This window comes from Tenrec ecaudatus, chromosome 15, assembly GCF_050624435.1.
Source record: "Tenrec ecaudatus isolate mTenEca1 chromosome 15, mTenEca1.hap1, whole genome shotgun sequence".
Taxonomy (NCBI): domain Eukaryota; kingdom Metazoa; phylum Chordata; class Mammalia; order Afrosoricida; family Tenrecidae; genus Tenrec; species Tenrec ecaudatus.
In genome coordinates, this window is record NC_134544.1 from 94985161 (window position 1) to 95009015 (window position 23855).

At 42.4% G+C, this 23855-nt stretch overlaps 1 protein-coding gene across 2 annotated transcripts; it reads right to left on the reverse strand.

Annotated features, from left to right (window-relative positions):
- Positions 1-9597: 9597 nt before the first annotated feature.
- On the reverse strand, positions 9598-10497 carry LOC142427979 (AMMECR1-like protein). 2 transcript variants are annotated; one of them, XM_075533104.1, is made up of 2 exons: positions 10118-10497; positions 9598-10012 (listed from the first exon to the last, which is right to left on the reverse strand). In XM_075533104.1, the coding sequence occupies exons 1-2, from the start codon at positions 10495-10497 to the stop codon at positions 9598-9600; spliced, it is 795 nt and encodes a 264-aa protein (XP_075389219.1). The 2 variants fall into 2 exon arrangements, with proteins under 2 accessions (XP_075389219.1, XP_075389218.1); XM_075533103.1 differs by having other exon boundaries at positions 9598-10497.
- Between the last annotated feature and the right edge of the window lie 13358 nt (positions 10498-23855).

Sequence of the window (23855 nt, forward strand, 5' to 3'; positions counted from 1 at the left end):
AGTTGAGACACCTGTAAGACAATTGGACAGTCCCTTACAGAAGGGCTATATATAAAGGATGATATATCCAGGGTGCTGTATAACTGATTAAATACATAACTGTCCTCTATTTAAAAAAAATATTTCCTTACCTCACTATTGCACCCTTAGATTTACCTCACTAATCTTACTAGACCTCCATGTGTACATTTGTACAATTGAGACCTTTTGATGCACGAAATCCAAGATAGATAAACCGCTCATAAAACAGTAATGAGAGTAATGATCCCTGAGCGTATGGAAAGGAGAAGGGGGACTGATAGCAATGATGACTGTACAACCCCAGGCGCAGGGAACTAACACAGAATTGTAGGTGAATGGGTATACTGGATGGTGTAAAATAGGGCAATAATTATAATATATATCAAGGATTGATGGGGGGCAGGGAAGATAAAGGGGAATTGGTGTCAAATTGTTAAAGAAGCAAAAAATGCTTTGAAAATGATGATGGTAGCTACCGAGGACAGCACTGGAGACACAGTGTGCGAATTGCACCTGATCTGATCCCACCACACCGAGGCAAAGGACTGGGGGAGTGCACCAGAACAGCAAGGAAGTGGAGCGGCAAGATCTCCATGGAATGCTGAAAGTGGACTTTGGGGCCAGGGCGTGGTGCCCCAACAGACTGGACTGTAAAACACTCCTAAAGGCCAACAAACGATCCTTGAACTAACTAAAAAGAAAGAAAGAAAATGATGATGGTAGCAATTGTACAACTAGGCTTGATCTAATAGAATAATGAATTGCTATATCTGTAAGAGCTCCTAATAAAATAATAAAACCAATTGCAATAATAATAATGATAGTAAAAGTTTCTTCTGTTTCCTTCTTGGTACATGAAGACTATAATAGGAAAACATAATTGGGCATAAGGGGGAAGGGGGTCCCCTTGACTGCCATTCTGACTTATCGCATACCACTCCTCCAGTCACTCCACTTGATCTCTGGTAGCCTGCCTTGCAGTGTCCTCAATGGAAGTGGTCTCAAATGCTTGGCCAGGGAGTGTGACTCTGAGGAAAGAATGGATCCACAAGCAATGCTGCAGCGGACTGGTAGCTGCCAGCAGAGAACCCTAACCCTTTCTTTCAGCCCCGAAAGCATACTCAGTGGAGGCATAGAGTATCTGGGATAAGGTGTTGGGGAACAACATTGGCATGGGCATGTTTCAGAATGTAGATGTTCAATGCAAAAAAGGCCAGTAATCATTGTCCCGTCCTGCGGACATTCAACACGGAACCTGGAATGGGAATTGGGGGGGCAAGAGGCACGGAGAATGGAGACAAGACAATATCCTGATCAAGTCTCATTTATTGAGTGGAAAGTTATAGCTTATATAGGCCAGGGAAAGGGAAACAAGCCGCAGGAGTTTCCCAGAGAAGAATAAATGGGGGAAGCAAGATGCAGACGTTTCCTTGAGAACAATAGTGGGGGAAACAAGATGCAGGTGCTTATATATAATCATTACACACGTTTACTCAAGGTTGCGAGCAGAGTTCATTCCGGGAATAGTGACCTCAGAACAGAATCATGCAGACAGACAGAGACTTCCTTATCTGTGTCTGGCAAGATAAGTATGTCAAACACAGCTACAGTGCTCTGTCACGTAGGCTGGGGTGGAAGAATACCTAGAGCTCAGGCTAATAAATTCCAAGTAATGGCCGGGCCTCATGGCTCCGGACAAATCATAGAGTATTTCATTTAATTTTTTAGCCAATTTGTGATTCAGCTGAAAGGAGACATACAGGAGTAATTTCAGTTCAATGATTAGAAGGTATCTCTGGGCAGTAGCTCCGCCTGTTTATTGCACCTGACTTTTTGCGTTTTGTTGTACACTTTTCTTCCATTCCCCCATGGAACATCTACTCTGGAAACAGGTACAGAATGTTCTGTGTAGTCTTCAGGTTGTATCTACTTCTTATCCTCTCTGGATAGGTTATGAGTTACTTTGTTTTTAATATATCTCATACACAAAATCGTTTTCAAAATATGTTCTTTTAAAAAATTTTAAACACTTTTATTGGCATATAATTCACAAACTATTCAAATCAATAATTCAATCATATTTTTAATAGTTTTGTTTCATAATATTAACATATCATACCATTCAATAGTTTGATCATATCATGAAGAGTTGGAGAAAAAAAGAAGAGTTTTACAATCATCACCACAATTTTTTAATAATAAGTTTATTGGGCCTCATACAACTCTTATCACAATCCATACATACATCAATTGTGTAAAGCACATTTATACGCGCTTTGCAGATGCCGCCGCCTGAATCTGTAGTCTTGTCTGTTCCTACTGTGCCCAGCCATGGTCAACCCGACTGTGTTTTTAGACATAGCCACCGACAGCGAGCCCCTCGGCCGCGTCTCTTTCGAACAGTTTGCAGACAAAGTTCCAAAGACAGCAGAAAACTTCCACGCTCTGATCACTGGGGAGAAAGGTTTTGGTTACAAAGGTTCCTGCTTCCACAGAATCATTCCAGGGTTTATGTGCCAGGGTGGTGACTTCACACGCCATAATGGCACTGGTGGTGAGTCCATCTATGGAGAGAAATTTGAAGATGAGGACTTCATCCTGAAGCACACAGGCACTGGCATCCTGTCTATGGCAAATGCTGGACCCAATACGAATGGTTCCCAGGTTTTTATCTGCACTGCTAAGACTGAATGGTTGGATGGCAAGCACGTGGTCTTCGGTAAAGTGAAAGAAGGCATGAACATTGTGGAAGCCATGGAGCGTTGTGGTTCCAAGAATGGCAAGACCAGCAAGAAGATCACCATTGCTGACTGGACAGCTCTAAATGTGATCAGAATTTTCTGTTTTATCTTAAGCACCAGACCATTCCTTGTGTAGCTTGGGAAATCACCCTTCTATTCCCCATGTGCAGTATCGGTTTATCTTGTGCTCTCAATCCAGTTCTTCGAGTTTCCTACTTTCCTTATTCCACGAGTCCAGATGGAAAGCAGAGTTAAGTTTATGATTATGAAATAAAAGATAAACAATAAAAAAGCACATTTGTACATTGTTTGCCATCATCTTTCTCAAAACATTTGGTCTCCACTTAAGCCCTTGGCATCAGCTCCTCATTTTCTCCCTCCTTCCCTGCACACCCTCCCTCATGAACCTTGATAATTTATAAATTATTATTTTGTCCTATCTTGCATTATCCGACGTCTCCCTTCACCATTTATTTCCCTTTTTGATACATACTGAAAACAACAAATTTAATTCACATTAGATATCCTTGAACCCCAAACAATAACGGACTCCAAGGGACAAAGATGCAGTTTCTACATGAGCAGTTGCTTGGTTTAATTAGTGGAGTGTGTTAAAGGTGTGGGGTTCATTAGAAGAAGTAGCTATGTTTACTGGCAGAAGAGTGGATCAATTTTTCAGAGTGCAAATGAGTTAAGAGTCTCATTTAGATTCTCAACATCATCCAATGTTGGTCCAAATTTTTTGTGGGGGCTAAAATGTGACCGTTTGAATCAACATCCTGCATAATCAGAGAAAAACCTGGCAGTTTGCCTCCTTAAATATCACAGTCACCTTTGAAAGAGTTGATCTTGATACTTGATGCTGCCAGGTATCAAGACACACTGGAAAACAGTGGGCTCAAGATATCCAGACAAGAGATTACTTTTTCAAGGACAGCACCCAATTCTTGTTCAGAAAAGACACATAAGTGTTTCCAAGTGCTCTGAGAGTTCAAACAACATAGTAGTCATTGAGATGGGGAGATTCATAGTAAGAGAAAATATTGGGACACCTAGAATTTGCACTTCTGAGGGTGAAGTAAATGGGACACCATAGGGCACCACTTTCCATGTTGAATATTGGCTGGGGAGACTGTTTTTCCTGGGGCTGAGAGCATGAGAGGCACATTCACATTTGACAAAAACTTCAATTGAGCTGAGCTCAAAGAGAAAGAAGAACCTTGGTACTGGCCCTCTTTCAAGTTTTGGCGATGCAGCTCCATTATTCTGTGCCCAGTGATCAGTCAAGTTGATTGTTGACATCATTGAAGGCAGGAATTTGGAGGCGTCAGAGTGGTACATAGCAAAAACTGAGTAGGTTACAAGGGACATGGAGTGCACAGCAACTTGGCTGGAGAATGTTCTTGAAGGCAAACACTCACTGGTAGGACTCTGCACAACCATGACCATGTCCACGAGATTCCTGAGATGTCCAGTGCCAGGAGGCAGGGGCCAGCATGCTTGGGGAATCAGGATCAAGCGGGGGTCCCAAGGGCGGAAGATCGTGGTCACAGCAGTACCCAGAAACTTTGACAGGATGCTGCATCTCAAAACTCTGAGGGACAGGGTCATCTGTTGATGATCCTTCAGCAGGCAGGGGCTCAGAGGGAAGGTGCACAAGTGTGCGTGCTGTGTGCTCATGTCCCTGGACTCCATGGACTGCAGGTGGGCATCAGTCCCGAGGACGCCCAGTGCGACTCCCCTTTGTGCAGGCTGGAGACACTGGGCAGATGGAACTGAGGTGGGAAGTGGGGAGACACTGGATCCCGCAGGAATGCTGCCATTGAAGGCAGGGCCCTCAGGCTGCACAGCAGAGCTGCCTGCCCAGGAGGGGTCTGTGGGACCAGGACACACCCGGGCACAGCCCCCTAGCCAGAGTCAGAGAGCAACGCCTGACCCTGCGTGGATTAAAGGACTGCAGATGCCCCTCAAGAGCCTGGGCTTCCATCCAAGCAGTCCACTCCGGGCTGGTCAGTGCTGTGGGTTCCACGTGGTCCATGGAGGTGCGGTCCCTGCCCTGTTTCCACAGCTCATAGGCTCGGGTTGCAGAATGCGCAGGAAGGCGTCCATGGGAAATGTGACCCTGGCTTCCCATCAGCTGCACTGAGAAGCAGCTTTACCGTAATTAACCCAGCGCAGGACAGCGAAATAGATGGATTCCACACAGTTGAAACCGCGATGGAAGTCAGCGTGGGAGCCCTAGGGGAATGTGAACATGAAGGCGCTTGCTTCCTGGGTGATCCGACCAAAGGGAATGCCATTTTCCCTGAGGAGGCTGGGTGAGATGAGGGCCACCTTGTGCAGCAGGACATTCTCTTGCAGACACTAAAATTGCCAGGGAGCTTTTCCAGGTGGGCTCCTTGCTCAGGGGGCACCGCATACCAAGTGTTGCGCTCCCTGAAGTCCAGGTGGGTGATGCTGTACAGGTCCTTGTCCTACGTGTGCCAAGCTGAGGTGGTCTGCCATGGGCCAAAGTACAGGGAGGGGTGTTGGCACCTTTGACAACAACTCCACACTCCTGCTCCAGGAGACTCTGGATCGTCCTCAGGTGTGTGAGGTTTCAATGCTCAGTCTTTTCACCAAACAAGGAGCCACATACCTTAGCCCCATAAATGGGAGAATGGTACAGGCGGCTCTTCCAAAATGTTCCCTCCAAATCCTCACCATCCCGGTGTGTGGGAGTGCAATATCTGTCAGTGTTGGCCAAGTGGCTATGCTCCTTTACGGTCATGGATTTCTTTGTTTTATGGTCTTGAAAAAAGACACCTGCCTGCCCCATAGCTACCTGCTGCACAGGAATGGCTATGAGGGTGTCATCCACATTGTCAGTTCTGACTGTCCACTCTTTGGTGGGATTATCTTTGCCAGACCTGCATGGTGGGCACCTTGGTATTCCATATAAACAACATATTTGTGGAAATCCTTAAATTCTTCCATGATAAACCAGAAAATCATGATTTTTAAGACTTGAGTCCTGACTTCGATAATCCTGGACTTCAGACTGCAAAAAAATCATAAAACCCTGTTCTCATGGCCGTTCTGTTTATCTCTCTGAAAATTTCTTCTAATGCATTGATTTCTCCGTGAGAGCAAATGCACTTCCTCCAGGCATGTTGATTCACTAAGGGAATTCTACTATGTCTGACAAGTATTGTTTTCCCCCAAAGAGACAGGTCTTGTCCACATGGAGAGGGTTTTCCCAGACTGCCCCTGCCTCAGTATGCTGCTCTGGAAGTTTACTTAGTTGGAAGGGTATCTGTATTAGTTGAATAATAATTTCAGTTGTAATCATGTGAAATTTCCGATTCCACTAACAAGAAGTGCCTCCAGGGATTTTTAAAAAAGTAAATCTAAAGACAATAATTCAGAAACCTTCAATATAAGTGAATGTTTCCAGAAATGCTAGTAAAGAATCAGGTAAAGAAAAATAACATGAAGATGGTAATATGAAAAATAATATTTAATGTAAAATATGAACCAAGACAACTAACCAAACAGACTCAGTGACATCAGTTCGACCCTATAGGACATGGTGGGGATGTCCTTGTGCTTTTCTCTGGCTGTAACTATTTTTTAAATTTTATTTTAGCCCATTATGGTTTGTTCTCTACAATATTTTGTTGGAGTTCAATGATTTGCACTCGTATGCTATATAGCCAAGAGGCAACAGAGTGCAACACAGAGACTTATTCTGAAGTCTTTGTACTGCATGCCATACAAAGTCTGCTTCAGGGAAATAGATGTAACGAAACAAAACAAACACATGACTTCCAAGGTTCCAGAAACCCAGCAGAAAATAACAATTTAGTGTATTTGCGGGTGTTAACATATTGAAAACAGATATTGTGCAAATCTTAAATTGATACCCAGGGCTTCTTTTGTATAGATATTATAACAATATGCAGAACTTCACCTACACAACTTTCTTGTTGAAAGGTTCTCTAACATGAGTGGCTTTATTATGCAGAGACAACGTTTTATGAAACTCACAGTGGAAACAATCCAGTATCAACAAACCCTAGTGATCAAACACAATCCTTTTAATGTAAAGTGAGGACAATTAATAGAGTATGTCCTAGCTGTGGGTATTATGAAACAACCCAATTTTTCAGACCAAAAGGCACTCACAGCTAAGGATGATATAAACTATGAACAAAGCCAGCAGTCAGATTGGTTCTGTGAAATCTGATTACCTACTGTTCAGTTTATCCAGCTCAAGGACAGAGGTAACACTAAGCAGAAAACTCACTTCCTTCCATCTACAAATCACATATGTATCTGGTCACCCTCATGACTGATTTGGTCAAGCACGTGGAAGGCAGTTCAGAGCTGTCATCTTCCTAGCAGAGCTGCCACATGGATAATCCAGACTTCTGTTTTTCCTGAGAGCAACCTGCCATACGTGTTTCTGAGTTGTCCATCACTGTACACTTCCAGACCAGGCCCTGTTCAGGATGGACACAGCAAGCACCATTCCTTACAAGTATTTTTTTGGCCAGCTACCAAATCCCCTTAGGTAAAGCAAAGGGGAAAGAGCTTTTCCATTGTTGTCTTTTTTTGTGGGAGCATTAGGAAAAGTGGAGGTAGTAAGGCTTCTTCACTCCAAAAGCAGGAGGCCACTTCAGTATGGTGCTGGACTCAAACTAGCCTAATTCTTGTGCACTGATTTTAACATTTCATTTTCTTAAATGGTAGGTATCCTACCACACCCTCAGCAAAATAAAAAAATATATACACTGGTGAAGACAAATAGGCAAACATTTATACAAGAAAAAATAGGCTTGAAGAGCATGGCACTATGAAAGTTTGCATGGCCAGTCTCACTGAGCGTGCTTAGGGGTTAAAGTTGAGCAGTAGGTTTTTTGATTTAAAAAAAAGCTTTAGAAACTAAACATAACGCTAACACAGAACATTTGAACATTTCTGAGCCTACCCCTATGTGCCAATACTGTCGTACAAACCAAAGGTGGATGGTTTAATTCAGAGCCAAACATCCATACATCAAACCATGGTGTAAGACTGATTTATTATTCTCAGCAGCAGGAAATCTTGATACAATCCCTTCATCTTCAAAAGGGTTTTGATCAACCTTTCAAGGGGAAGGTGGCAGGATGTGAAAGCCCAGCAGTTAAGACCAGTGACATGACACGGGTTTCTCGTTTATCAGCCCAACATTCCCCTAATCTTTCTGCATCCTTGTCAGACCAGAGTGCAGTGCCAAGAAGATCCACTTACATTCTCATTGTTACCTAAAAACCAAAGACACTAATGCCTGGAACAGAATGTTCATCAAATTGTACCCATTTCTACATTTCTGGCAGAAGTAATCTCAAAGGAGCCCCTTTGGCCTATTTCAGAAAGCCATGCCTTGCCCATATAAACTTTAATATACCAATCATTATGTTCATTGGGCTGATATCCAATCCATTTTATGAATTCTCTAAATGTGTTGCTGAAAACCAGTAATAATATCCTTGGGATCCTTTCTTCCAACTGGCTACCTCTTCCAGTCAACCATTTTAGCAGTGCCTCTGTTAAGATATATCCAAATCATCTTCCAAGTCCCTTCGTTCTATGAACTCTGCCACCAAATTAGTGAAGAATAAGCCAGACGTCGGCTGACAGACGTGGAAATTAGCAACAAGAGCAACAGGCAATATGTCACAAGAAGGTTGAATTATTTTGAATGAGTTTAGGAATTTTGTCTGGTGCAGTGGAGATTTCCAATACTTTAGACAAGCTGAAGAGCCACCTGGTTTATTAACAGCTTTGTTTTAAAGTCCTGTAAGAACTCGCTTGTATAAAGTTCTTTCAGAATGCTTGCCTGAAAAGAAAAACCGCTTGGAGGCCCTGAATTCTTCCCTAGAACAAGGTGTCCTTACAAAGGTCAATTCAGCTGCTTGTTTGATCTCTGCTTTCTGAGAACCGAGATCCAGCTATAGGCACTGCTCCCAGAAGAGGATTTGAGGTGTCCGGGTGGTAAGGAACAGACATCTCCTTCACACGTGTGCAGCAATGACATCAGGTCCTCCTTTGGGCATCTCCATTCCATTCCATTCCTCAGCAGGCTGCACAACACTCTAAATAAAGAATGTTACAAAATGCAACTCACAGTAAGATGAAATTTAAACCATCAAAGTTTCTTGAACACTGATCAGTGGACCTATGCCTCCCAAAAGGCTTCTGATGTGGCTGCCCTGTCCAGGAACCACAGAGGATTCATGGTGCCCACTTTCAATCCTATCAGGATGTCGGGGTAGGAAGTATGGAAGCTGTGGTCAATTCTAGGTATGCAATTAAATGAAAGCTTTCTTTTATGAAAAAAGCTATTTAAAACCTATAATGTTTCTGATTAGTCTCCATTGCCCAGACTGCCAGAGGAACATGCCTACTTGATCTCGGGAGGTGATAGGGATGTGTATGGGTTAAGCCTTCATGGATCTTCAATTTCAGCTTCCTTGTGTAGCCAATACACATGCAGCAAGTCACCAGTGGTACCTGCATGTCACAGGTCCTCTGAACCCACACAGTAATTCTTACCAATCTTGGAGAAGCCCCAATCCAACTGAACTCCATAGCGCAAAGGCTGAGATAAGGCTTGGTCTCCTCAAGTTGTTTCATTCAATGCAACCCCGTCATCCCTTTAGTTAGCTGGAGGCAGACGTGGCAATGGATGCTAGCATCATAACATGGTGCAGTAATGGAAGCAACTGGACCAGGAAGAGGAGGGGTCTGCTCCAATGATGTCATAGCCATTGGCTGCCATAGGGGGTGAGATTGGTCATGCAGCCTTATGTCAGGAGTCATGATTGTAGAGGGGTGGGGCATGAAGGGTACTGTTCTGTAAACAGTGCTGACGAGAAGCAATAAACTCTGCATAACTGATTGTCACCTTCTCACTTCGGTACCTGGCGAGTTTGATCGTTTTTCGGAATTCACTGGTAATTGGAGCCTTAAAACCACCTTTCCTGAGCAATGAGTCTATGGTCTGGATCTGATCCCAGTCTTGTCCTTTAGCAACCTCAGGTAAATATGTGGCTGTATATTTGATGCCCTTTTCACTGATGAATTCAATTAGAATTCCATTGACCCCTACCTCCCAGTCCAGGTAATTACTGGCAACCTCAAAGTTAGTAAGGAGGGAGACAGAGCAGAAAAGCTCAGGTAGCTCCTCTCGAGTCATTGGGGGAAATCGACTGTCCATAAGTGCACTGGTTAACGAGTATTCCCTGAGTCCTGGGTGAAGATTCACGGCTGAGAAGGTTCCAATGCAGCCCCGGAGACGCTTATTCCGCCCTGTCTCCCATGTCACAAACAGTGGATAGGGGTCATTGGTGAATCTAGGAAGTCGTGGCTGTGGGAAGCCATAGAGGTGACAGTAGAGCACATCAAAGCAGTAGCAGCACATCTCTGCAGTCACCACCAGGTTCTTGGTGGTGTTGGCAGTTCCATTGGGCCAGGGGAGAGGGCTCAGCGCTCCTGATGTGGGATTCATTCGTGTAATTGGATAATTTTCAGGCCCCAGCGTTAAGTCCGATACATTCTCCCATCCATGGTTGCTGTCCACATGCTGCTTGTTTTTAGGAGTTCCTGAAATAGAGGCGGTCACAGTTGTGGACTGGTTCCCGTGACTGTGTGCTCCGCTTCCTGCTGCCAACTTGGGCTTGAGTGGAGAGACACACCGTCTTTTTCCCATCCTGATTCTGTGCCTGAGGTCTGGAATGCTGCAGAACCTGAAAACACAAAGTTTGTATTGTCAGGGGAATAGCTGTAATAGAGAAGAGGAGCTGTTTTGTCTCTGGAGTGAATTCTCTTCCATTCCATTCCATTGCTTCTTCCTGGACCTTTTCTTCTGGCCCAGTTGCCGCCAGGGTGGACGGACCTCTCTCGCTCGACCTTCTCATTCTGCTTGCTGGAGCCCTGTGCCTGGGTGGGGTGCTCCCAAGAGAAGCGGGCCCACAGGTGGTCCGTATGCGAGATGAGCATGGAGTGAGCTGAGAAAGGCCATGGGGGCAAAATGGAAGCGGTGACGGCAAGAACTGCTAGAGGTATTCCCCAAGCGACTGTAGACCAAGTGGAGCCGCGACACAAGTCCTCCGCTATCGCAGCAGGCACCCCAGGCTGTAACTCTAGACAAGCGCTAAAAGCCTTGTCTTTCATCATGGAGCGGCGGGTCACTGGAACTGCTCAGTTGGCAGCGCAATGGGGCTCACACAGGGCTCCAATATAGGACAGAAAAAGTGAAGAGTTCACTGAACTTAATAGGAAAAACAAAATTTGCACAGGATGACTTCAACAGTTAACTTAAAAGTGGATGAATTATCTTAAAAAAATTAAGCAACACAAAACAGAGATAATTCATCAAGCACTTCAAGGGAAACATGCAATAGCCATCCTGATTAAAGCTAAAAGCTGAACCTTGGAAAAACCAGTAGAAGTACACAAAGCATTAGCTATGAAAGACGTTTGTGTAACTCTCCGTGTTAGACATAAACCTGAAAGTAGTGAGAGCGCTCAAACATTGTGTTACCATTGGGGTGATTGCATCTTAAGTTCATAGAATTTAGAAATAATGACCAGCAGATTTGAAACTTAGTAATAACCACCATCACAGGCAGTCCTATCTAGTTCCAGCTTTCTCATCCTGCCTACCACCCCCATGCCCGCACCCGGAGATACCAGCAAAAGTAACCAAAAAAGGGTTAAAGAAAACAATTCAGAAGTTGTGAGATCTAAGTTATTTTATAATTTGAGTCTAGTTCCTAAGTTATACAATCTTTAGAAACATTTTATGATTAAATAAATATATATCTATATACATCCAATTTTTGTTATAAAAGTGAAAGCATAGCTTAAGGATCCCTGAGAGGGGTGGAGGTCAATGATCCACAGCTTTGTCTCTAACACAGAGCCTGGCAGTTTAAACTCAGCCTACACCACATAATTGAAAAATATACCCACCTCATTTTACTAAGACAAGCAAGGTAACCTTATAATAGAATAAACCCCCCATAGAATTCAGGAGCACTGCACCAGTGCACTCTCTTTAAGGCTGTAACCTTTATGGAATCTGACTGTGCCATCTCTCTCTAGGTAAATCTTTCTCCTGTTTCTACAAGAAACAGCTGGTGAATTGGAACTAATGACTATTATTTTGCATCTAACATCTTAATCATTGCATTTTCTGATTCCATATGTATAAGAAGCAGAAAATTGAAACAGAATATCAAACATGTCCATGTCACAAACAATCTGCATCATTGGATGCATTTATCCTCATTGGGTGAATGTTAGAAAGAGTCAAATTAAAACCCAATTATGACTTCCCTTCAGAGACAAAGTATATTTCATTGAACTCAAACTAAAAGCTTTCCTTAGAGAGAGAGAAAAAAACAAAGCAAGAAAATACTGGTTTCTGATAGAAATGACGTTGTTTTAATATTGTATGATTTGAAGGAAAAAAAAATACCAAGGAGCAGGCACTGACCTCTACTAGATTAACATTTCAGTCCTTGGAAAATTGCAGGCTTGGTAAATACAAGGTTCATAGAAAATATAGGAAAATGTTCATTGAGATGAACTGACATAGTAATTGCAGCAATCAGCTCCAAGATAACAATTGTGAGTATGGCCGTGAATTGGGCAGAATTTATTCCACCTTGACATAGGCTAACTATAAGTCACACCAGAAGGTAAGTATGAGTCAGGACCAATTTCATAGCCCTTAACAACAAGAACAGCCTAAAACATCTAGTCAAAGACACATATTTTAGGATCCATAAATAAAATTTATGAATTATGTATCTGAAAAAACTATTCTCACCATAGGAATGTAATCTTTCAACACAATTTTTATTGGATTAGACCCACCCAGATTCCAAGGTGAAAATCCTATCAGTCTTTTACTTAGGCCTGTGTTTTCTTCACTTGTCATTGATCCACTCTTATGCCACACCTAGTAATCATCTCAGAAACATCAGCAACAAACTAAATGCAATGCTTTTTTCCTAAAGCCTTAGAGAATTTTACTAGAAAATAGAACAAAACATATCTAATTACAAACCCAAGCATCTTAAAATGAAGAATTTAATTAGAAAATAACTCTTTAAATTCTCCAAAATAAAAACATCATGATTTATGTCATTTTTTTCCTGAATAAATGTGAAATTCATAGTTCACTTCTTTAAACTTGGAACCCCTAATAACGTGAACAGTTAGAAGGTTTAGAAGCTAACTTAGAAGATGGATGGTTTCTCCTCAAAAATGTTTTAAGAGACAGGCCTGGTGACTTACTTTTGAAAAAAACCTTTGAAAACACCGAGCCACAGTTCTTCTTTGACAAACACGGACCACCGTAAGTTAAAAACAACTGGAAATCAAATTACCCTAGAAAACTCTTGACACTGCGAATATGAAGACAACTATATCTCACAAGCTTTAAAAGATGTCCTCTGAGATTGTCACTAGAACAACGAGGGGGGGGGGCGAGATGAAGGGCCAGGCCTCCACCATGACTTTCACTGCCTCCCTCTCTCTCCAGACAACAGCTGCTGTGAACAAGGGTGGGAAAATTCTATGGACAGCCACGCCAGAGAGGCCATGGGTGAAGCCTCATGTTGCAACATCACTCTGGATGGCAAGCTCCAAGATGCTGAGTGGGTCCCTGCCCTCATTCTGATGAATCTGCTCCAAATAGAATCCTGACATGGGAAGGTTAAGCAGCATCTGCTCAGACCTGAGGGAGACCAAGTGGGTGACCCCATCCCTCTGTAGTCTTGGTTCCAGCACCTTTAGTCTCTGAAAGACATTGAGTCAAGGCTGATTCATAGGGACCCTGTAGGACAGGGTAGAACTTCCCTTGTGAGTTTCTGAGATGGTGCACTTTACCATAGTACAAAGCCCATTTTTTACTCCCATCTTGCCACCCTGTCAGAAATATATAGGAAAAAGTTCTAGTCACACTACTTACCTTTTCAGTTCACAGTTGTAGAGGCTGGCAAATCTCAGATATCACTCTGGACCCTTCTCTTGATTCAAGTAGGTCGAGGGCCTGATGAATCCCGGATGGGCAGGTTAGATGGTAGGCTCATTCCTCACGGGCTGTGCAAATGATGAATCCAAGCTATGTAGGAAATATGGCAAGATTCTGCCTCACATCTGGAGGTCCACACTTCTGGTGAGTTTCTGGACCTGGCCAAAAGCTGCACAGCTTACAGAGAGAATCCACTTACATTTATACTGGGCAAAACCACACCCACCAGGATAACACCTCCCAATCCTGGCTGCTGACACCAAATCTCTTCATTGAAGTGATGGCATTATGTCAAGCATTGTCATGTAGGCTGACATCATGACCGAGCCAAGTTGACACAGAACCTCAATCACACATGACTCACTGTACCATCAACCCATGTGATTTCAATAACAGAAAAACTGTGAAAGGTAAGGTGGGATAACAATACCCTTCCAGAAATAGCTTTATCAAACTGAATCTCATATGCCATATGGCTTTGACGTTTTGAATATATATCAGTCTGACTCCTGCACTTAGCACAAATCCCCTGACATTAAGTCTACTGTGACTCAGAGCCACTTTCTAGAAAATAGGAGAAGTGCCCCTTTGGGTTTCACAAACACTCCGACTCACTGCCATGCAGTCGGTTCTCACTTGTGACAACCCTACAGGAGAGAGTAAAACGGCCCCTGTGCATTTCTGAGTCTGTAACTCTTTGCAAATGTAGAAAGCCCTGTCTTTCTCCCTCGGAACAACTGGCTGTTTGAAAGTGCAGACCTTGGGGATCACAGCCCAACTCTTAACCGCACCACCACCAGGGCTACCACTGCATTTATGATACTGTAACTCATTCCAGGAGTAGATGGCCTTTTATCTCTCCCCAAGGATTGGTTGATAAATTCAAAGCACCGGTCATATGGTTAGTAGTAAAGACCTAATCAACTATGTTTCCAGAGGTCCATCTCTCCATAGTACAGGACCAATCACTTCATCCCACTGGATGGGTTTAGAGGACTGTCCTCCACAGAAGTGTCGAGGACTTTTTCTTAGTTCTTAAGTGGGTTTAAGGAAGCATCACTCTTTGTGGGTTTTTCCATTCAACATTCATTTTCTTATACAGTCCGTGGGTCAAATCCAAATTAAGGGCATCAGCCATAGGATAAGGCCCCCTTCCTCTGTTGAGTCAGAGGCAAGGTCCTTATCTGCTGGCAACATCTGTGGGCCTGACCTGCCTTAGACAGCACCTTGTATGTTAGCATCAGCATTACTTTGGCTCCTAAAGGTTCACTGAGTAGGGTTTTTTGGTACACAGAAGAACTCTGATACAGCTCTCCTTTCTTGCTGTAGTCATGTCCTGCTTCTGTTTTCCCAATTCTCTCTAATGCTTTCAGAGACAAAAGGTTGTGGAGCCACACCTCAGGAAAATCCCCTTACCTTTATCTCAAAAAGATTATGAAATAAAAGATATACTGCCACACCCTGAATCCTTGTACCATGGAATACCTTCATACATGATTCCATCATACCTGATCCATTCTGCAGTGCCACATTTATCATAAAAAATAAACCAAATCCAGTGCCATTGTGTCCATTCCCGCTCATAGCCAACCCATGGACAGATTAGAACTGCTCCCTAGTTTCCAAATGCTACCAATCACAGGATCCCAAACTAATCTGTCCTCTTGCATGCCCTCTTCTCAGGAAAGCAGAAAAATTACCCACAGCCCAGCTGTGAATTGAAAACGCTTCCATTATAGCACATAATTCAGAATAAAATGGGAAAAAATTTCTCACTGCCATTGAAAATTAACAGATTAATAGCGACTATGTAGGAAAGGGTAGACCTTCCACTATGGGTTTCTAAAAGTGTAACTATAGGATTAGAAAGCCATAATTTCTCCCGCAGAATAAAGTACAGTCACCTGCTTTGCACCATAGGACCATTCCATTTCCCCTCAAGGAGCAGTATCAGGTACTTTGGTAAACACTGCAATAAGTCTTTATGGGGCAGAATTCTCATCTTTCTCAATTGGAGACCTGGTGCATATGAAGCCTCCAACTCTTGATTAATAGACCAAGACAGCCTACTACTCGACCAGAGTTCCAAAACTGACACTATTACATAACTGCCATGCTACTGAGAATTATGATCCCAACAAATCTATACAAGTAATGAAACACTGCACACAGGGAAGATATTAAGACATGCCCTGAAGGCCCTGAAAAGATAATGAGATGTCAAAGAGATAGTGAACAGTACACCTGAATCTGTTTGCCCTGTATATATTGAGTCGAGCAAGTAAATACCTATCTTTTAAAATACAATATCAAATACACTCAAGTCTTCCCCCAAAATAGACCCAAATGTGCTACATAGACTCGTTATATAAGAAAGTGATACAACATATGTAAGGCTTTCAGAACAGAAATTTATTCTATCCCAGTTTGAGTGGGCGGAAAGATAAACTTAGGTGACTGGTTATAAGGTATGGCTTTAACTACAGTTGGTCCTAGGGAAAGATCCTTGTCTCTATTAACATTTAGGGTCCTGGCATTCCACCTCTGGTCCCTAGGAATGTGTCAAGTCCAGGGTGTTTTCAGAGACTGAGACATCTCAGATGAACCATCTGACCCAAATAGGGAGCAAAGGAGTTCAGATTGTGGAGATTCCAGGTATAATTCACCACCCCTTTTTGGATATATATTGCTGCACCATTTTGAGGAAATGCACATCAATGGGAAGTCATGACACAATAAATTCCAGCTTCCTACAACACAGCAATTGTGTGCATCATTACAAACTGTGGGTATCCTTGATAACAATGGGCATTACAGAACACTACATTGTCCTTATCTAGTACCTTTATATGGATTAAGAAGTAGATGTGGGAACAGAACAACTCAATATTGCATGGTTTTAAATCAAGAAAAGTGTGCCAAAAGGACAAACATATCCGTTTTGAAAGGAGTGTGACCATAGGTCTTCTTAAAGGTGTGGATGGTGAGACTTCTCTTACATACTTTCAATCTGTTTTCAGAAAAGACCTGTCCTTGGAGAAGGACCCTGAAAAGAGCAAGGCCCTTGACATGATATATTGACACAGTGGCTCCCACATGGAACACTCACTCTTCTACGCCAGGAAATGTGTAGGACAATTCACTGGCCAACTGACTGGAAGCACTCCATCTTGGTACCCGCTCCAAAGAAACGTGACTAGATAAAATGCTCACCTTATAGAACGATATCATTGAAGTAAAATTTTGCTGTAAATCATGCAATGAATGCAGCAGGACATTGACAGAGAGCTGCTGGAGCTTTAGGCTGCATTCAGAAGAGGATGTAGAACAAGGGATCACCACTACTGAGGTGAGATGGATCTTGGCTGAAAGCAGAGGACCCCAGACTGCAAAGACATTTGACTGTGTTGGTCATAATTCACTATGGGTAGGCTGGAGAAGAATGGGAATTCCAGAGCACCTTATGGTGCTCCTGTGGACCCTGTACATGACTCAAAAGGCTCTTGTGGAAACAGAACAAGGGAATACTACATGTTTTAAAATTAGGAGTGCTATGTGACCTCTCCCCATACTTATTCATCTATATTCTGAAAGAATAAACAGATAAACTGGATATTTTTTGCCCTTAATCATTTTTTAATTTAAAAATGTTATTGGGGGCTCTTAAAGTCCTTATAACAAACCATACATCAATTTTAGGAAGCATATTTGTACATATTTTACCACCATTATTTTTTAAACATTTACCTTCTGCTGAGCCCTGTGAGACAGACTAGGAAAAGAAATTTGATTTTTTGTAATCTGCTAAGTAATTTGCCCATTCCTCCCTCCCATTTCAGAAAACTGACTGCTAGTTGACCCACCCATTCTCCTTCTGCTTATGGGAAAGTCTCTGCTGGTGATTAATTTTAGAATGTACTTCTATGTCCCCAGGTTCTGGACACTACAATTAGTATAGATGATTCTTCAATATATTGTTGGTTCTGATTCAATATTGTTCCCTTGGATACTGTAACGGTGTAGTTAATTTTGTTATGGTAACCAGGATGTTGTAATGCATTTTGGCATTATTTCTTTTATGATATGAAAGTACCATGTAATGCATGCTAACTCTTCTTGAAGTTACAATTAACCCATTGATGTTTCTTTCTCCTTCTGTTTCTGCTTGCTTGAACCCTTGGCAGGTGATAAATGAGTGTTTCGGCCTTAAAGATGGACTGAGATGTAGACTCAGAACTGCAATCAAAGAATCTCTTTTAGATTCTAGCAGTCTGGTTATAAATGAATAAATTATCAAGACATGATATTGGCTGTCATTTATTTGAATCTGAAACACCTTGGTATCAGCTCCTCTTTTCTCCTCCTTTCCCCCTCCTCCCTCATGACCCATTGGTAAATTATAAGTGATTATAATTTTCATATATTACAGCAATCACTGTCTGCCTTCCCATACGGTTTCCGTTTTTCTTAACCCTGGTGTGTGTGTGTGTGTGTGTGTGTGTTTATGTCTCTATCATTGAGATTTGTTTCCCCTTCCTCTCCCCACCTTGTCCCTACCCTCCTGGTATAGCTATCTCCATTACTGTTCCTGGATTCCGTGCGTCATAAGCTCTTATCTCATGTCTGCCTTTGCACACATTCTCCACTCTAGACCAGAGTGAAAGGTAGGACTGGGGTCATGATAATGTGGGGTGAGGAAGCCTCAAGGAACCAGAGGAATATTGTGTGTTTTTATCAGACCTGCACTGTGCTCTGGTTGACTCATCCCTTCCTAGTGATGTTTCTGTGAGGGGATGCTCCATTGTCTATAGAAGGGTGTGGGGTCTCTGCTCCAATCTCTTTCATTCTCAACAATGTGTTTTTATGTTGTGGTTCTTTGTTTGTTTTGGGTCTTCTGATGCCTGTTACCTGATCCGGTAAACATGTCATGATCACATAGGCTAGTGTGCTTCCTCCACCTGGGCTTGTTGAAGAAGCTGGATTTTATGAAGAAAAATGTGGCATCAGGATTGAAGGAAAGCATATTAACAACCTACAATGTGCAAGTGACAAAACTTTGATGCCTGAAAGTGCGATTGACTTGAAACATTTGCTGATGAAGATCAAGTACTGCAGCCGTCAGTGAAGAATAAAACTCAATATAAAGAAGACCCAACTCTTCACAAGTGCAGTGATAATTAACATAATGAGAACTTGAGGACAGATTGGGGTCGTGAATAATTTCATCTTGTTTGCATGCACAATGAGTGCCCATGGAAGCACAATCCAAGAGATCAGGTGAACCATGGCCTTGGATAAATCTGCTACAAAAGACCTCTTGAAAGTGCTCGGGGGGAAAAGGATGTTACCTTGAAGATCTTAAGGTGTGCCTGCTGGAGCCTTGGTATTTTCTATTTCTTTCTTTTTCCTCAAATCATTGTATTAGGACATAATCCAGACAACATATCATTCAATAGTTCAATCATGTTGTGTAAACGACTATCATAATCAGTTTCAAACATTTTCTTCCTTTATATATTTCTTGACATGAACTCCCCATTATCCCTACCTCCCATGTTGTGCCCTCTAGGAACCCTTAATGTAGTTTTAATTTTTATAAAGTCACTCACCCTGGGTTCTATATACCAAAAATATACAGAAAAATACATAACAGAGTCAAGAAGACTGTGAACAATAACAATATAACAAACAAAAAAACCAGAGACAAACCTCAATTCAAAAAACAAAACAAAACCAGAACGTAATAAAAAAGAAGATTAAGGTCAAAGGCTTCAAAAGTGAGATCAAATGACAAGTGTTTAACTATTCAGGTCAGCTATTTAAATTTAATCTACTAGATAGTAATCTATAACCATCTGTGTACTAGTCTGTATGTTATTCACATCTCTTAATTGTGGTCAGAGAGAAATCAATGGAGGCTTATTTCATGTATAGATCCTGCAAAAGTATTTTGGCTTTCAACTGTCATCCATAGCCTTCTGTAAATCAGAGTTAAAAATGTTAAGCTCTAATACTATTATTTCCTTCAGATTTGGATGTTATTATTGACAATCCTTGGATCATGCATACTGGTGTTCTTCTTCCACGTGGGCTTAGTTGACGTAACACTTAGATGGCTACGAGTTTGAAAACAAGCTTTGAGACACCAGGCACTATTCTTTCTGAGAGCCAGATACCATCTAATTTTTTCATCACACTTTGCTGTAGCACTCATATCCTCTGTGTTTCCATAAAAGGGGCACATACTGATCAGGACCATGTAAAAGGAACTAATTGTTCTTAGATTGAGCTAAAGTTAAGTGCGACCTTCACATCCATCCCTAACTCTGTGTTTTCTATCAAATTGTGGTTCACCTTAGAGACATCGTGTTCTTTTATGGCATAGAACTTTATCAATCATCTTCTTGGAGAATAAGATACTTCTGTTTATAGTGTCATTGATTTAGCCCATAGAAATATATTTAAAACACAATTGAGAAAAGGAAATTAAATAAGTGTACAGCCTTAGTATTTTCAATTGCCTGTGAAAACTGAATGTAACGCCTTTGTAACAAAAAAAAGAAAACTGAATGTGATAGTTGTACATTCTTCAGTGCACAGAAAGGAAGACTGAAGACGAATCAAAGTGTTAGAATATGGTAATGGAAAAAGAAAAAACACAACACTGAAAGTACCATGGTCTGCCAAAAGTGAAAAAAAAAATCTGCCTTTGAATATATATGCCCAGAGTACTCCTTAAAGGCAAAGATGGTGAGACTTTGTCTTATCCTTTGGACATGTTCTCAGGAGAGAACAATCCCTAAAGAAGGATATCATGTTTGGGAAATTAGAGGACATTGAATAATAAAGGAAGCCCCTCAATGAGATGGATTTACACAGGGGCTGCAAAAATGGGCTTCAACATAAGAACATTATCAGGATGGCACAGTACTGAGAAATGTCCTTTTTTGTTCTACATAGGTTTTCTATGAGCTAGAACTGACTCAAAAACACCTATGAGAAATCACGGTGGGAGAGGGATGAAGGGTTGTGTACTCTAACCTACATTTGTGACAACTGATTGTTTTATCACATAAGTTCACCCATGGTGGGCCATTATACAATGGCAAACAATATTCATAATATTTAAGAGTAACTAAGCACACTTCTATGGTCTGTATTCACTCACATCTACCATGTATGATTGAGAAGACCTCACTAGGACTTCCTCCAATGCTCTAAATCTTAATGGGTGCAGAGTCTCATCTTACTTTGCTAGAGAGATTTGAGGTCCCAGACCTAGAAATAAGCCTCCACACCACCTGGGCTCCAAATTTTACACGGTGACATGATTGCCAATCTACTGAGCACCATGGCCCGACCAAGTTGACAAAAGATAGACCCAACTCAGGGAAATGAGATACGCATAAGAGAAAGCATGCCAGAGACCAACTGCAAAGGCAGTGAAGGCAGGAAGATAGAAGGTGACAGTGCTCCAAGATGTGAATGCAACATGCTGGCAATGAGTACGAAACTAGTGGAGAGGTCTGAAGGGCCGGGCCCAATCCAAACTACATGGACACATGACCTTCCCGCCAGAAGAATTTATTTCAGAGGACAGCACTGAATCTGCAGCTCCGGGAGAGGGACATATCTGATCACACAAGAGCGAAGGGGGAGGAGGAGAAAGTGGAGCACAACCTGGCCCACCAGGCCTTGAGGATGATGTTTCTGCTCAGAGCAGCCAGTCCACAGAGAGCACCACATGGCCAACCCAATATGAGACACGATGTCCCTCAGTGACCTATAGCCCTTCAGGGGACAACACTGGAGACACACTATGGGAATTGCACCTGATCTGATTCCACCACACCGAGGCAAAACACTAAGGGGGTGCAAAAGAAAAGCAGGGGAACAGAGCGGCGAGGCCACCAGGGAATGCCAAAGGTTTACTTTGAGGCCAGAGCTTGATGCCCCAACAGACTGGACTGGAAAACACTCCTAAAGGGCAACAAACAATCCTTGAGCTAACTAAAAGCTTTGCTTTCTTGTTGTGTTTTGTTTTTTGGTGTCATTGTTTTGTTGTTGTATTATTGTGTATTGTTGCTTGGTTTTGCTCTGCCTTGTTTTTGTGCATGTTATTATCTCTACAGGTCTGTCTAAATAAGATAGGCTGGATGAACAATTTGGAGGATAAAACAACAGGACTGACAGTTCCAGAGGGGCATGGGAGATGGGGAGGTGGGGGTAAAGAAGTGGTGTTAACAAACCCAGGGATAAGAGAAATACAAGTAATCCAAATCGGTGGCGAGGAGGGTGGAGGAGGGCTGGTAGGGCGTGATCAAGGATAATGCAACCAAGAGGATTTACTGAAATCCAAATGAAGACTGAGCATGGTAGTGGGGCAAGAGGAAAGTCAAAGAAAATAGAGGAAAGAGCAAGGAGGCAAAGGGAATTTATAGAGGTCTAAATAAAGCATGCACATATGTAAATATATATATATGAGGATGGGGAAATAGATCTATGTACATATATTTATAGGTTTAGTATGAAGGTAACAGATGGACATTGGGCCTCCAATCAAGTACTCCCTCAATGCAAGAATACTTTCTCTTATTAAACTGGCATTCTATGATGCCCTCGTTACCGACACAATCGCTTAAGACAAAGCAGATAAATAAGAAAATGTGGTGAAGAAAGCTGATGGTGCCCAGTGATCAAAATATATAGCATCTGGGGTCTTAAAGGCTTGAAGGTAAACAAGCAGCCATTTAGCCCAGAAGCAACAAAACCCACACGGAAGAAGAACACCAGCCTGTGCAATCACAAGGTGTCGAAGGGATCAGGTATCAGGCATCATCAGAACAAAAAATATCATTGTGAATGAGGCTGGAGTGCAGAGTGGAGACCCAAAGCCCCTTTGTAGGCCATTGGACATCCCCTTAGAGAAGCATCTTGGGGAGGAGAGGAACCAGTCAGGGTGAGATGTAGCAACAATGAAACATACAACTTCTTTCTAGTTCCTAAATGCTTCCTTCCCATCTCCCACCCCACTATCATGATCCCTATTCTACCTTACGAATCTGGCTAGACCAGAGGATGTACACTGCTACATATAGGAACTGGAAACACAGGGAATCCCGGGCGGATGATCCCTTCAGGACCAGTGGTGTGATTGGCGATACTGGGAGGGTGGAGGAAAGGTGGGTTGGAAAAGGGGAACCGATTACAAGGATCTACATGTGACCTTCTCCCTGGGGGATGGAGAACAGAAAAGTGGGTGAAGGGAGACGTTGGAGAGTTCAAAATATGACAAAATAATAATTTATAAATTATCAAGGGTTCATGAGGGAGGGGCTAGCGGGGCCGGAGGAAACAAAATGAGGAGCTGATGCTAGGGGCTTAGGTGGAGAGCAAATGTTTTGAGAATGATGAGGTCAATGAATGTACAAATGTGCTTTACACAGCTGATGTATGTATGGATTGTCATAAGATTTGTATGACCCCCTAATAAAATGATTAAGAAAAAAAGATAAGGGGTAAACAACACCTCCAAATTAATACACCCTGTTTATGCTGAGTAGAGCATGGTGATTGTACTCTGGAACGTCACTCAAACAAACAAAGCAGTCTTGTGTTCAGGCTCTGATCTTTTAGTTTGGAGCCCAAGATATAACTGATGACACTACCACACAGAGACGACTGCTGTGGAGGTCATCCAGCACCCTAACTATCCACCCCTTTAGTGGTTTTATCCAGCTGCAAACTTATCATTGTCCTTCCCAGTGAAGTAACAGGTGGGAGTAGTCCACAGACCATGGCATTAGTTGTCCAACACTTCCTTCACAAATCACTAGGGACCATTCCCTACCTTACCGGGGTTCCCCAAATAACATCAAAGCATAACTACATAAACATTGATTAACACTGCCCAAACAAGATGACACAGCAAATGAAGCATCACAGGTAGGAAAGGTATGCAAAGCCAAGCTTCAAACATGGTAAAATAGGAAAGATAAAGAGGGTAAACTGAACCCCCAAAT

Excerpts from the sequence above, each read along its gene's own strand:
- LOC142427979 (XM_075533103.1), bottom strand. The coding sequence starts at position 10,497 with ATGGGAAAAAGACGGTGTGTCTCTCCACTCAAGCCCAAGTTGGCAGCA.